This window comes from Martes martes (assembly GCF_963455335.1).
Source record: "Martes martes genome assembly, chromosome: 16".
Lineage (NCBI taxonomy): Eukaryota > Metazoa > Chordata > Mammalia > Carnivora > Mustelidae > Martes > Martes martes.
The window spans coordinates 10,149,466-10,165,091 of NC_137904.1; the positions used below are offsets into that span (position 1 = coordinate 10,149,466).

Sequence of the window (15,626 nt, forward strand, 5' to 3'; positions counted from 1 at the left end):
AGTGCTGGCAAGGATGTGGAGAAAAGGGAATCCTTGTGCACTGTTGGTGGGAATGTAAATTGGTGCAGCCACCATGGAAAACAGTATGGAGTTTCTAAAAAAACATTAAGAACAGAGCTACCATATGATCCAGCAATCCCACTCCTGAGTATACATCTAAAAGAAGTGAAAACAGGGTATCAAAGAGCTTTCTGTACCCCCATGTTTACTGCAGCATTATTCACAATAGCCAAGACATGGAAACAATCGCAAGTATTCCATGATGGATGAATGTATAAAGAAAATGTGATATACGTGTGCTATTTCTTTATCCATGTATGCACACACACACATGAATGATCTTCAGCCATAAAAAGGAAGTAAATTCTGCCTTTTGCAACAACATGGATGGACCTTGAGCTCATTACACTAAGCAAAACAACTCAAATACAGAAAAACAAATACCTAATGTTCTCACTTACATGTAGAATCTAAAAAAAGCTGAACTCATATCAACAAAGTATAATGGTAGCTGCGGGGCAGGGGAAATGGGGAGATGTTGGTCAAAGAGTACAAATTCTCAGCTATGAGTAATCTCTTGGGGTCTAATGTAGACCATGATGACTATAATTAACAATACTGTAGTATATAATTTACCTTAAGAAATTAGGTTTGTTTTTTAAAGATTTATTTATTTATCATTAAGGAGACTCCTGTCTGAGCAGGGAGCCTGACACAGGACTGGATCCCAGGACCCTGAGATTATGACCTAAGCGGAAATCAAGAGCTAGACACCCAACTGACTGAGCCACCCAGCTGCCCCAAGAAATTAGATTTCAAATGCTATTTCCCCCTTCCCCAACAAAGGTAGTTATGTGGGGTGACAGAGATGTTTACTAACCTTACTGGTGATCATCATTTTGCTATATACATTGTATCAAATCATCACACTGTATACCTTAAACTCACATATGTCATATGTCAATATCTCAATAAAGCTGGGGGAGTGACAATAATAATAATAAACCTAGCCATCAGGGAAGTTTCTATGATGTTCACCATATTCTTCCAGAAGGAAGTAAAAACAGAGACCACTTTAGGGAGATTTCCATCCTTGGGTGCCTGGGTGGCTCAGTCGGTTGAACGTCTGACTCTCAGGTTTTGGCTCAGATTGTGATTTCAGGGTCGTGAGATCGAGCCCCGCATCGGGCTCCATGCTCAGTGTGGAATCTGCGTGGGATTCTCTGCCTCTCCCCCTCCCCCTGCTCTCATGTCCACTCATGCACTCTCTCTCTAAAATAAATAAATAAAATCTTAAAAAAAAAAAAAAGGAAGAAAGATTTCCATTCAACCAACATGGTTACCATGAAGTTGGGTGTGTAAAGGGATATGTTTTAGATACCAGGAAACTGCCCCAACATCTTAGAGTTCATTCCCTGGTGATTTTAGTGATTTTAGTTACTAAGAACAATTGATTTGGGGCATCACTCTGGGTTTGGTGAATGCCATCGCTCAAATGCTGAGGAAACACCAAAGTTTTCAAGTCACTATTTCTCAGCTGGTCTTTTTCATCTTTATTATCCAAACCTCAATTCTCTGGCAGAGAACACTCTCCTAATAAGTCTTGGGTTTCCACTTGGTTGTAAAATCCAAACAGTTTCTTTGCTTTAAAAGGAAACATGTTACAGCTGTTTTGGTTTTAAACAACAAACTATTCAAACCTGCAGAGAGGCCCAGGGTGCTGACCTGTTACAGCTTTCATTATGAGAACTCACTGTGGCCCAGATTTTGCCACATCTCAGTAACTGTTAGCTTTCCAGACAGAAATAACACCCAAAGTTGTCCTTTTGAGTTTCCTGACATTTTAAGAAAGGGCAGAAATCTGGTCTGTCTCTTCCGGAAAGGAGTCACTAGGTTGACTTTTTCCAGAATCTCTGAACCAATCACCAGTTTCTACACCTCCATAATCCAAAGCTGGGCACTCACTAGCCCGAAGTCTGGGTGAACCCACAGACCTCTGTCCGCACTGAGGGGACGCATTGAGGGGACAATGACATCTGTTTGGTACACCCCAGTGATGCTCGCGGCAAGCCATCCATAGGCCGTGGCTGCCAGAGGCTGTGCCAAGTGGACAGAGCGAAGGCCATGGGAGCAGGGCAGGGCCATGAACATGGATCTCCCCAGACGCCTTCCCACCCCCACGAGGGCAGCACTCACTGTCAATGCCAGCATGACCTCTCTGTAGTTCCGGTTTCCGTTGAGCCGCTTCTTCAAGGCTCGAATGGCGTCCTTGGGCCTGGAGAGAAGGAAATGTTAAAATCCTTGCAAGTTCCACTCGGGGGCGCTACTCTACAGAGTCACTCCTGTTGGTGAGAACCAGCATGTATACAAGGCTGTTGCTTACACACAAAGTATTAGGTGGCACGTTTATACACATAAAAGACCGGAAACAAACGAAATTTTCGTCATTGTGAAACAGGTTAACTTTAAGAAAAATCTGTTTAAATTTTTCTAACTTAAACGAAAGATTTTCTAATTTGTTTAAAGTTTCATTTAAGTTTTTTTAGTAATCTCTACACCCAATGTGGGGCTCGAACTCATGACCCTGAAATCAAGAGTCGCATAGCTCTTCTGACTGAGCCAGCCAGGCGCCCTGAAACAGGTTAATTTAAGTCATGTTTATCCACACAATGGAACACGATATAGCCGCGGGAAAAAATAAAGACACTCCTTAATACGGAGCCAACTCAAAGAATTGTGAACAGAGTTGTGTGCAGAGCAGCGATAAGGTATGCTCCTCTCTGGCTTATAAAAAGACAACACACATAATACACACACACACATACACACCCCAGCAGGGAGGAGAAAATCTCTGGATAGAGCCCCAAGACGCTGGTAACTCTGACTGCCCTTTAGGAGGGGAGCTGGGTGGCAGAGAGGGCGAGAGGTTTGTCACTGGGCTTCTTTGCGGTCCTTTTCCATTTTGCATCCATGCAAATATTCTTTATTCGGAACAATAACTAACCCACTGATGGGGGGTACGCCGAAGAGACAACAGACAGACACAGAAGAAAGAAAGGCCAGCTCCTTGCTAAGGCCTGGATGCTCAGCTCTTCCCCAGTTCCATGGAGCTCCTTTTTGCCCTGAGAAAACTTAATTAAGGGGCGCCTAGATGGCTCGGTCAGTTAAGTGTCTGCGTTCATCTGGCGTCATGATCTCCAGGTCCTGGGATTGAGCCCGCATCATCATCGGGCTCCCTGCTCAGTGGGGAGTCTGCTTCTCCCTCTGCCTCTGGCCCTGCTTATGTTCTCTCTCTCAAATAAATAAATGAAAGTCTTTAAAAAAAAAGAAAGAAAGAAAACTTAATTAAGTCTCCTCAAAACCCAAAGACTTTTGTGTTTTTAGGTAATGGAGCTGATGTGGATTCCCAAAGGCATGTTCATAAGCTGATTGTTTGGAACCTGGAATACGTTCTTCCTTAAATCACAGTTAGAGCTGGGAGTGACAGTCCCCAGCCAGCCCTCTAGAAGCAGCTAGAAGGTGCAGCCCTTTGGTCTAACAAGTTATTTTGTTTATTCTAAGCCAGGATCCAACAAAGCTGCGGGACTCTGCTACCTCTGGCATGAAGCCCCCAGCCCCTGCTGCCCCATGACCCGCACTCCTGGGAGTCCCCAGTCTGCCTGCAGGCTGGCCTTTTGCTACACACGTGGGCTCCAGCCTTCCCCTGATCAACATGTCAGAATATCTGGGTCTTTTGAAAGCTGAAGGTTTATAAGTCAGGGACCTCCTATTCCTATAGCTCTCAAACATTTATGGTCTCTTCACCAAAGGAAAAAGCCCTTTCAAATACGCGTGAGAAAGCTGGGGGAAGGGAGGTTGGAAGCTCTGGCAATCAGCCCCATGGAGACAGAAATACACAGGAGGCAGCCAAGACTTCTAGAAGAAATTTTAGAACGCCCTGAGTCACCTATTTCCCATCCTGAACTTGAAACGTGGCTGCCTGCAGGAATTCTTGGCTCCTGAGCCCAAAGGCTGACGGGATGGGGAATGGGCCCCTGCCAAGCGTGTTTGCAGTATGGCTGCAGTTTCCAAACAGGAATGCTGATTTCTGCAAATATGGGACTTGACAAGCTCCTGGCTTTGAGGACTGTTTGTGGACTTGAGCTGGTGAAGGTCAGTGGCTGCTGGCCAGGAGCGTGGATTGATTTCCTCTCTCTCCAAGGCTCTGCCAAGCCACGGTCAGCCCTGACCCCCAGCTGCCATCCCTCTCAATCCAGCTTCATCCCTCTCCTCTTGAACTTCCACGGAGCAGAAAAATGAGAACAGCCTCCAAGGGCTGCGATCACTTAGAGCTCACAGAGCAGAGCGCGCACAGAACTCTCCCAGTGTGGGGGTGATGGTGGCGGGGGGAGAAATCAGAGAGTCAGCAGGCTCCTGGGTTAGAGTTAAAATGGAAATTCAGCGGCGGGAAGTACTGCCTCGGAGTGACTGGGTGAGCACAAAAGCAAGTATTTATCTCTCTCCCCGGGGGAGAAGCTTCAGAAAGGAGGATCAAAGTCATGTCAGAGGAATTGCAAAGTTTCAAGCAGCAGCCGCAGATTAGACAGCAAGGAGCTGGAATCAGGGAAAAAGGAGAGAAGGAAGAGTCAAGAGCCAAGATGGAGCCGGGAAAGGGACAGGAAGGGAGGGCCCCCGTGAGATGCCCCCTCTGCCCCAGTAGCAGGAAGGTTAGCACTCAGGGCCTCAGAACCTGGCCTCTGGGCCATCTTCGGCCTCCCCAAGGCCTCCTCCACCCCAGGCTCCTAAGAACTCTTCTTTCTAGCCATACCAGAACTCATCTTGTCCTGTGGTTCCAGAACCACTGCTTTGCAGCGGCTTTCTCTTTATTCCCTCTGAGGACACGGCTGTCCCTCCTCCCCCACTCGGGACTCTTCCTCTCCCTCCTGTCTGTCCTCCCTCCCTCCGAGCCCTCTCTCTGCTGTTATCCTGCTCCTCCCTGCAGGCCCCGGCTTAGAGGCTGAAGGTTCCCTGAGCCAGGGAAGGTCCGGACGTGGTCAGGAAAATGCCCCAGGTCAGCGGGCCAGCGGATCCTTCTCGGAGACACACACCAGAGTCCCTGGGGAGCACATCACCAATCCATACACCTGGGACCGAACTAGGTCGGTCTGGGCAAGGCCTGGTAAACGGGGCCTAAAACATTCCCAGCTAGGTTCTTGAGCTGCGCACTCCTGGTTAATGACTTAAGATGCAGGGGACGAGGGATGGTCACACGAGGCCTTATGATGGAGGGCATCTCAGCCTTGGACACTTTAGGGAAAGCCCAAGGAGGGGCCTATGGGTCAGTTCAAATCTGCATCCCCAGCATCGCAGAGGTGAAGCTCTGAATAAGAAAGCGTAGGCAGAGTTTGGGCGGCTGGAGCCAGGCCAGCGCGGGCTTGCATCCTGCCTCTGCCCTTCTCAGCCAGGCGGTGACGACCTCTGGCATGTGACCAGACCACTCCGGACACCTCAGTCTCCCAGCATGGGCTGCTTCTGCCTTCTAGGCTTGGCGCATGGCGGCCTGGCGTGCAGACACGGCAAACCCTCAGAGCACGGCGGACAGGGTGGGCCAGGCAGCCCACAGGGATCAGCACCCAGGACTGGCCAGAGAACATTACAGGTGAAGCTGGTGGAGAACACCGTGAGCCGGGTGACGTCTTTAACAGGCAGGTCTTTAACAGATGAAGAGCACGTCCCTAAGCAGAGCACAGACATGGATGCACACATAGCCAGACGCTTCGTAATGTTTATTCCTTTGATCCTTCCAACAAGCCTCTGTGATAGGCACCAGCGGTACCCGCACTTCGTAAACGAGGACTCCAAGACATAGGGGCGCACACGGCAAGGGAGTGGGGGCCCTAGAATGCCAGCCCGGGCAGGTGGCTCCGGGCTCCACGCCTCTAATCCTACGACACTCCCCTTCCCACTCGGGCCCACCAGCCTGGGTGTCTGCCTTCCCGCCTGCCATCCACCTGCCTCACCCAGCGGGTGCCCTCCTATGCTACAAGATGCCACCTGGGCGTCCCCTCCTCCAAGCAGCCTTTGCCGCGGACAGCCCCAGGGCCAGCCAGCTGCCGTGGCTCTGGTCTCTCTTGGTTAGAGGCAGCTTCTCTTGGCACGCTGTGTCATGGAGGTTGCGTTCTGCATTCCTCAGCAGACGGAGTCCCTTAGGGACTCCATCCATGTGTTCTTATGTACCGAATGCTTGTCAAGAGTCAGTTATACGTCCACTGCGCTAGGTGTTGGCAGAAAACGGCACATGGAACAGAATTCTGCCCTCATGGGGTGCACAGTCTAGGGGGGCCTGCAGGGGAGACAGCCACTCACAAACATCACACAGACGTGTACATTTGCGTTGTGATGGGCCTGCTGTCATACAGGGTACTGTGACATCACACACGGGGGGACCTGCCCGGATCAGGAAGAGAGGGGTGGCAGGGAAACACGCTTCAAACTGAGCTCCAGGGCAACGCAGAACTGATCAGTGAAAGGGAGAGGTGAGAGGGAAACAGCAGGAACACGGGGACCGAAGCCCCGAAGCAGGAAGGAGCTGAAGGGGCTCCCGACCATCAGCTGAACTTCAGGGTTTTCTCCCGCTTAGGGAGAGATTTGACAAACACCTCCCCGTAAGGGCTGCGACAGAAAATCCCCACGTGTCCCGGACGTGCTCTCATTCACAACTGCAGGCCCGGGAGCGTGGGCCACTTTAGAGGGAAGATGAGTGGAATGTCGGGAAAGGAAGGTGCCCCAGCTTCCTTGACCCTGGGAAGAGGAAGCTCATCTCTCACACATCCTTACTCTCCGGGCTCGCCCAGACCACTTGCGGCCCCAACACACTGCCCTTTCATGCTCGCGTCCATACTCCATCCTCTCTTCCTGGCCCAAAGCCTGCCCCCTGTGTCTGCGGTGATGGGCACACACCTCGGCCACAGCCCGCCCGAGCCCCCCAGGGAGACCCCTCCATCAGAGCAGCTGGGGCGCACTAGCCTTGGCATCCTGGAACCAGCTCCACCTCCATCTGTGGGGTCCGATGTGGCTGGACGACCAGAGAAAGGAGGACAGGAGAGGGGGACATGAGAGAGAAGGGGAGCCCGTGACTCTGGCAGTGGAAATGCAGAGCCCCCAAGCACTCTGATCTGGCTGCGTGCCGGACACTGAGCTGACCACCTGCATTTAGAGGCAGCAGTATGCCATCTTGGACTGAAGACGCCCCAACTTGCACCTGCAGCACAGGCTCCCGCCCCCAGCTCCATACCCAGGCCCTCCAGATGGACAGCATCCCCGCTGGGGCCTAGTGGGCAGCTTGGAGCTGTAGGATTTTAGCTGACCTTCTGATCTTTGTTCCTTGTCCTGCTCCCTCCCTATGGTGGCTCAGCCCTAAACACAGGAGTCTTCCTGACTCTTCTCTTCTCTCCTGCCCACAGCCACCTCTGCACACCCCGCTGGCTCCACCCTCTAAATATATCCCGAAGCTGACCATCTCCCTCCTCTGCTGTCGTCCACGTCAAAACTGCCATCATCCCACACCTCCTAACTTGCATCCCCTCTTTCTGCCCTCCGCCCTTCCTACCAGGCCACTCTGATCACGGTAGCAGGAGAGATCTCTTTAAAATGGACGTTAGAGGGGCACCTGGGTGGCTCAGTGGGTTAAGCCTCTGCCTTCGACTCCCGTCATGATCTCAGGGTCCTGGGATCGAGCCCCACATCGGGCTCTCTGCTCAGCAGGGAGCCTGCTTCCTCCTCTCTGTCTCTGCCTGCCTCTCTGCATACTTGTGATCTCTATCTGTCAAACAAATAAATACATAAATAAAATCTTAAAAAAAAAAATGTGCACTAGACTTGGGGCACCTGGGTGGCTCAGTCGGTTGGGTGTCTGCCTTCGGCTGGGGCTGTGATCCCAGGGTCCTGGAATCCAACCCTGCATCAGACTCCCTGCTCGGCGGGGAGTCTGCTTCTCCCTGTCTCTCTGCCATTCCCTCCATGCTCTCAAATAAATAAATAATAGACAGATAGATAAAATGAGTGCTAGACCACGCCCCTCTCTGCTCATATCCCCTCCCCTCCAAGTCAAGGCCAGAGCCCTGCACTGTTTGGATGGGGGCTCGTCCCACTCTCCTCCCTCTCTCCACACCTGCCCCACGAGCGTCTTGCTAGTCCTCAAACATATTAGCCCACCCTCTGTCCCAGGGCTGCTGTGCCTGCCGCTTCCTCTGCCTGGAAGGTTCTTCCCTGCTGTCATCCTCACACCTCACCCCCTCATCTCCTTCAAGTCGCTCTTCAATGTCACCTTCTCAAGTAAGGCTTTCCTTGATTCCTCTGCTTAAAATCGCTGACTCCCGGGGGCGCCCAGGTGACTCAGTTAAGCGGCTGACTCTGGATTTTGGTTTAGGTCATGACCTCGGGATGTGAGATGGAGTCCGGAGTCAGGCTCTGCGCTTAGCAAAAGGTCCACTTGGGGTTCTGTCTCCCTCTCCCTCTGCCTCACTGCCCCTCAAACTCGGGCTTGAGTGTGCACACTCTTTAAATAAATAAATAAATAGATAAAATCTTTTAAAAAATAAAAAATAAAAAATAAAAAAGCTAAGTCCCAGGCTTCACCCTCCCTTGCTTCATTTCACTCCAGACTTGTCACCAGCTGACCATGTAATGTGGCCACGTAATGGAACGTGTAATGGCTTCCAGGGCGTCTATCCTGCTCCCTGCCGTGCCCCGGGCACTCACATCACACCAGGGCCCAGCACGAGGTAGCCCCTCAGTCAGTATCTGTTCACTGAGAGCAGGACCAGCCCCAGCTGATACACGGCAAGGTGGCAAGGGCCAGCGCCAAGAGGCGAGCCCAGGGCTGCCGGAGTCCGGCCTATCCCCCTGGGCACTCCGCGGACGGCTGCAGAGGGCATGGCTACAGGCAGCACCGTTCTGTGTAGCATGAACAGAAGCCGAACACAGACCAATCCGGAGGAAGCATAAACAGAATGTAGCTGGAATGCCGAAGAGGATATATATAGGGAACAGCCAGAAAGAACCAACCCGGCAGGGGAGGAATGTTTTGGGGGGTGGGGGGACCCTGCCAGACACACCTGCTGCTCTGTGCCTCACACCGACCTTCTCCCTCTATGAACACCGTGGGCCCTCTCCCTCCTATGCCTCCAGTCCAGCAAAGCAGGACAAAGACAGCCTCGAGTTGGTGAAGGCAAGGCAGAGCCAGAGAGGAGGGCAGGAGGGGGTGACCAGCATAGGGGTCCAGGTAACCAGGAGACTTCACTGTCATGATGATTCAAAGCAGGTCATTAAAAGAGGGCCTCACTGCTGGTGGGGTCCCCACCAAGTGTGGGCAGCAAGAGAAAAGATAATGAACTGTATCCATTTATTAAATGCCAAAGCGAAGAGCCTGGAAACAAAACAAGGTCAAACACCCCCGCCCTTAAGCCCTGACAGGCTCTGAGTGACCCCCCAGGAGCTGACCAGCTTCACGGGAGATGGTAGGGGGAGGGGGGACACACATACCCTTCCTCGGTCTCATTGATAATGTCGCAGATCTCCATGTTCAACGTCCAGTCCTCGCTCTGCAGGGAGCCATCTGTTGCCTTTTCTGTAAAGTCAGAGAGAAGACGGATTTACATTTCTCCCGGAACAAGGGGGCCCTGGCAGGAAACAGGAAGGGCCCAGAACCACCACATTCTCCTCCCAGGCAGATGGGCTGAGCCAACAGAGCAGTTCTAGGGGCGCTGCCTTCACAAGGGAAAATCCAGAGAGAGAGAGAGGGAGAGAGAGAGAGATCTGGGCCTGAGCTTTCCAAGATGAAAAGTTCTGGAGATTGGCCGCATGACAGCGTGAAGGTGCTTCACACTTAAAATATGGTTAAGACGGCAATTTTTATGGGATGTGGGTTATAACACAATTACAATTTTCAAAAATTAAATTAAAAAAAAAAACCCACAGCTCCCTTAAGATAGGTATTATTCCCTCCTGCATTTAAAAGGAAGGAAACAGGCTTGGAAATGTTGGGTGATCGGCCAGGATCTCACTACTGGATTGGGGCTGACGTGCGTTCAAGGTCAGGTCTGCCCGTCTCGAAAGCCTAAACAGTTGAATGACACCACCCCGCCTACTAGCCAGGCTGGACTTCGGATCCAGACCAATTCCAAACCTGACCCATCCCAAACGTACACTCCATGAGCGGGGAGAACATCGCCACCGTTTTGGTCATACAATCCACACTTCCACTGCTACTCAAATAATGACACCGATGACCTGCCTACATACAGAAGTGTCCTTGTTCTTTACGTAACATACTAGAACTCACAAATCCAAACAAAGCCTGTACTTCCAGGCAGTGACAACACACTCCCAAAATATAGCTGTTGCTCAAAACATTTGTGCGACAGCTTTGGTCTGTATTTAAAAAGCCTCGTTGTTTTAAATTTTTGCCAAAAAGGACATATCCCCAACTTTTCTGCCCTCTTTATCCATCAACCACAGCACCCAAAGACCCCTGACGCGCTGGAATGTGCAGCAGACTGGGCAGGGCACTGGGAGACCAGAGGCCCCATCCCCGAAGTCCTTGAGCGTGCCAGGCTGGCAGGGACAGAGGCAGTGTTTGGTGAGTGCCCTGTACAAGAAGAGGAAAGCATGTACAGAGATGGAGAGGCAGGGATGAGAACCCGTGTCTGACACTGTGCCGAGGCAGATGGACCCCAGAGACACTGTTCCCCGGCACCGTGCACGGCATGCATGTGGAAAAGAGGAGCCATGTCAGGAGAGCCCCTTCGGGGGGGGGGGGACAAGAGCCATGGTGGGAAGGGCAGAGGGCTGAGGCCCCCTGGATGGATGGCTCGAAACACCAGTCAGCTTAGCCTGCAGAAGCAAAGACTAAGAGCAGATACTACAAGAAAGCTGAGAGGACAGGCAGGAGGAAGCTTCTGGAATGGGCCCTGCAGTGTGTTCCCTTGGCACCGGGCTTCATCCAGGGCACGGAGCAGGCAAGTGTGTGGGTTAAACGGTTCACGCCTCCAGCCCACTGCCCTCCCTGCCACGCTTAGCTGTCTCTGAACAGCCCTCCCCTTCAAAGTGTCCACTCCCAGAAGAGGCGACTCCCCAAAAAGGCACCAACAGCAAGGGAATCTCTGCGGCCATAAACGCAGAGCACATCCTCAAGATAAAACCACACGGCCTGTGCACAGCAGGGTATCCCCCCTTCTGAGCCAGCCTGGGGAGAGGCCAGCAGCCCTAGGGCCCTTCGGAGCGGGACACCTGTCCCTGTCACAGCACCGGCCGCCCCCCAGACTCTCACGAGGAAGAAAGTCTGTGACTGCACTTTGGTGGGGCCATAGGGACACTGTCTTGGGAGGCTTAATGGAGGAAATATTAAATCAATGAAACCTCATTTCCAAGTTCGGTTTAGCAGCAGAATCCATTAACCTTATATTCACCCGCTCCCTTCCTCTAATAATACCGGGAAGGGGTTCAAAGGCATGATAACTTATCCTCCGGGTAGCGGATTCTATTCAATTACTGGGTTTCTGAGTTTCCAAGCTAAAAGGTATATACTCGTTTTGATTATAAAGAATCAACCCAAAAAGAATGCTGCTTTCTTTTCATTTTGCTGGAAATGCCATATAAATACAACCGGGGGTATTCGGCTCGGCTGAAACAGATGAGGGGAGTAAGGCTGACAAAGGAGCTCAAATCGGTTCTGATTTTGCTCTACTCATAAAAGAATTCCCAGCAATGGGAACAAAGTTGTATCTGATTGCCCCTGCAACAGCCGCCACTCAGTGCGGGATCCCTCACTCGGTCCTGTCCCCGGCCCAGAGGAAGCAAAATTCAATCTCATTTCTTTTGTCACGTAAATCGTCAAAACCGAAGATAAATCCTGGTGCAACAGCAGAAACACAATGCTCCAGGGAGCAATGGGCCAAGTCATTCCCAGCAGCCAGCCCTCGGGACGGATAAAGATCAAAACGGCGGTGACCCTGGCTGCAAAAGCTGACCTTTCCGAGTTCTCTGGTGAAATGTTAATGGCCAGGGGCTGAGCAGGACAGGGCTGGGCAGGACAGGGCTGGGCAGGGCGGGGCAGGGCTAGGCAAGGCTGGGCTGAACTGGATTGGGCTAAGCGGGACAGGGCTGGGCAGGGTGGGGCAGGGCTAGACTGGGCTAAGCAGGGAAGGGTTAGGAGTGTGCAGGGCTGGGCTAAACTGAGCTGAGCCGGCCAGGGTTGGGCAGGGCTGGGCTGGACTGGGCTGGGCAGGGCAGAGCTGGGCAGAGCTGGGCAGAGCTGGGCAGGGCAGGGTAGGACTGAACAGGGTTGGGCTGGACTGAGCTGGGTAGGGCTGGGCAGGGCTGGGCTAAACTGGGAGGAGCAGGCCAGGGTTGGGCAGGGCAGGGCAGGGCTGGGCATGGCTGGGCAGCGCTGGGCAGAGCCGGGCAGGACAGGGCTGGGCAGGGCTGGGCAGGGTTGGGCTGGGCTGGGCTAAACTGGGCTGAGCAGGCCAGGGTTGGGCAGGGCAGAACAGGACTGAACAGGGTTAGGCTGGACTGGGCTGAGCAGGGCAGTGCAGGGCGGGACTAAACAGGGTTAGGCTGGACTAGGCCAAACAGGGCAGGGCAGGGCAGGGCTGGGCATGGCTGGGCAGCGCTGGGCAGAGCTGGGCAGGACAGGACAGGACTGAACAGGGTTGGGTGGACTGGGCTGAGCAGAGCAGGGCAAGCCTGGAATGGGCTAAACAGGGCAGGGCAGGACAGGGCTGGGCTGGGCTGGATTGCCTTTAGCAGGTCAGGGCAGGGCTGGGCAGGGCTGGGCAGGGCAGGGCTTAACAGGGTTGGGCTAGACTGGGCTGAGCAGGGCACGGCAGGGCAGGGCTGAGCTCAGCAGGGCAGGGTTGGGCTAAGCAGGGCAGGGCATGACTGCACGGGGCTGGACTCGGCTGGGCTGGACTGGGCAGGGCTGGGCAGAAACAGCTCCCATTAAACCTTCAGTGCAAGACAGTAGGCTAGCTTAATGTTGTTGCCATGGCATTTTCCCCGTTCAGAAAAGGCTGCCTCCAGCCTGGTGGAGGCTGGGGATGCCCTGAAGCCTGGACCCTGCCGGCAATGATAGCGCGCTCTCCAGCTTGGTTTCTCCGCGCCCCCCGCCCCACCCCCACCGCCTGAAATCCTAGGCCGTCCTGCTGGGAGGGGCCTCACAAGCCAGTGGCATGGTTTCTTGGCTGCTGCTGTCTACACTTTGATGTTAAATATAGTGACTTCAGAGCAGCCAGCACCAGAAGGCAAAAAGAGGGCTGGCTTTAGCATTCTGCATTCAGCAACATCCTTTTGGTGAGAACAGAGAAACAGAAAAAACAGCCAAATTATCTACCTCCCCAACAATCAAGGGTGTGGGCAGGCGCCCTGAGGCAGCGGCACAAAGGAACAGCACAGGGTTGCTTTATGCCAGGTGTAGGGGAAGAAGAGAAGGGGGTCTGGGTGGGCAGCAAGCTCAGCTGATAACACGCACCAGTAACAGGAAATGAACCTTCTGGATTACTATACGCTCGTGAGGCAGGCTGGCATATACCAGTCAGGTGGAAAGAAAAATCAATCCTGACATTCTCCACAGAGCCATTATTGCCTCTTGCTTCGAATTCCTCACATGCTTTGTGAATGTTAATTGCAGTGGCTCCCCTTCCACTGGAGAGACGAGAGAATGAATTCCAAGTACTCATCCCTATTTTATAGGATGTCCTTTTCTCTGACAGTTGTCTCCGCTTCTCTCTCACCCCTCCTCGAAGGAAGATAAGAGGACAAGAAGAAGGTAGACAAAGTACGTCTGGCCAGCCTGTACACTGCTGGGAGACAGCTTTCTCTTCTAAGTCTAAGGCAAAAATAAAGCCCCACGGTCCCTATGCCCTTTACTTGAGATTGGCGGAGCCTGGGGTGGGCTGTGCGCTGCCCTTGCGGACGGAGAGAGGGAGATGATTAAGACCCTACCCAGATGGGCAGTCAGTTAAGATACGGTCCAGCCTGAGCTGTGACAGACGACAACCACAGCACTCTGGGGGGCTCTGATACCTGCGCCCTGGTGCCAAGGAGCGGGGATGAAATTAATGGCCCCCCGCACATACATTGTGACAGACAACAGCATGCTTCTTTAAGCAGAACACAAAGGTTGACAAGATAAGCCAGAGAGAATCAGCCAGTCACTGTGTGAAGTCCCAGAGGAAGCTACCAAGCCTCTGTCTCTCACTCCCCAGCTAGAGAGCACCAAGGGAGGGCAGGAGGTAGCACAGGGCTTCCCACACTTGGCTGAGGCTTAGAATTAGCAGGATGCCTTTTTTTTAAAGATTTATTTGAGAGGCAGCTGGAGAGGGGGAGAGAGAAACCCAAGCAGACTCCATGCTGAGCGCGGAGCCCTGTGTCGGGGCTCGACCTCACAACCCTGAGATCATGACCTGAGCTGAAACCAAGAGTCAGACGCTTAACTGACTATGCCAACCCAGCAGACCCTCACCAGGAAGCTTTTTACAAGTATTCCTGCCTTGGTCCCACCCCAGACGGTCTGATCAGAGCCTCTAGGGCACAAGGCCAGGTACCCACACGCTCTAACAGCTCCGCAGGTGCCTCCACACACAGCCGGGGCTGAGAACACGGGAAGGAGCGCCAACAGGGTCATCCAGCTGACAGTGGACTGTACGGCTATGAAGTGCGGGGCCCTGGGGACACAGTGGAAGGAAAGACGGTCCAGTCCCCGCCCTCAGGAAGCTCCTGGCCCATGGGAGAACAGGGAGTCATGACCCTGGTTCCGGTCCTGACTCGGCCTCTGGTGATGCTCAACTCTTGGGACTATATTTATGTCCGTTTCTACTCTGGGTGTTAGGTTTCCTGACAAATGAACTAATGGGCCCAGAAGATCGATCTCTGAGCCTCACCCTCCTCATCCCCTACTCCCCACTCTAACAGCATGTTGGCCTATGTGCAATTTTTCTTCTTTTTTTGGCAATGGTGATTTTTTTTTAATTGTGGTAAGATGTACGTAACATAAAATTTACTATTGAAGCCATTAAAAAAAAAGACGTTCTCTATTTATTTGCCAGAGAGAGAGTATAAGCAGGAGGAGCAGCAGGCAGAAAAAGAAGCAGGCTCCCCGCTGAGCAAGATGCCCGAAAGGGGACACGATCCCAGGACTGTCCCATCATGACCTGAGCCAAAGGCAGACCCAGGCATCCCCATCTGAGCCTTTTTTAAGTGTACAGCTCAGTGGAGTGAAATACATTTCACACTGCTGTGCAACCCACCATCCATCCACAGAACTTTCCATCTTCCCAAACTGAAACTCTGTCCCCATTCAACACTCACTGGCCCTTCCCCTCCCCCCAGCCTCTGGCGACCCCCATTGTACTTTCTTTCTCGGTGAATGCGACAACTCTAGGAACCTCAAATAAGGGGAAGCATATAGTTCTCTTTCTGTGTCTGGCTCACTCCACTTCATATAATATCCTCACGCTTCATCCATGTTGTAGCAGGTGTCAGAATTTCATTCCTTTTTAGGACTGAATAATATTCTGTCCTATGTGGAGACCACACTTTGTTTACCTGCTCTCCTGGAGATGGACACATGGCTTGTGACCACCTTT

At 52.6% G+C, this 15,626-nt stretch overlaps 1 protein-coding gene across 3 annotated transcripts in view; it reads right to left on the reverse strand.

Annotated features, from left to right (window-relative positions):
• TOM1L2 (target of myb1 like 2 membrane trafficking protein) overlaps positions 1 to 15,626 on the reverse strand; it is a 118,835-nt gene that overhangs the window by 49,017 nt on the left and 54,192 nt on the right. For all 3 annotated transcript variants that reach the window (XM_080825299.1, XM_080825298.1, XM_080825297.1), the window contains exons 2-3: positions 9,523 to 9,607; positions 2,197 to 2,275 (exon numbers count right to left, since the gene is read on the reverse strand). In XM_080825299.1, the coding sequence (XP_080681425.1) occupies positions 2,197 to 2,275; positions 9,523 to 9,607 (164 nt within the window). The remainder of the gene's footprint in view (positions 1 to 2,196; positions 2,276 to 9,522; positions 9,608 to 15,626) is intronic.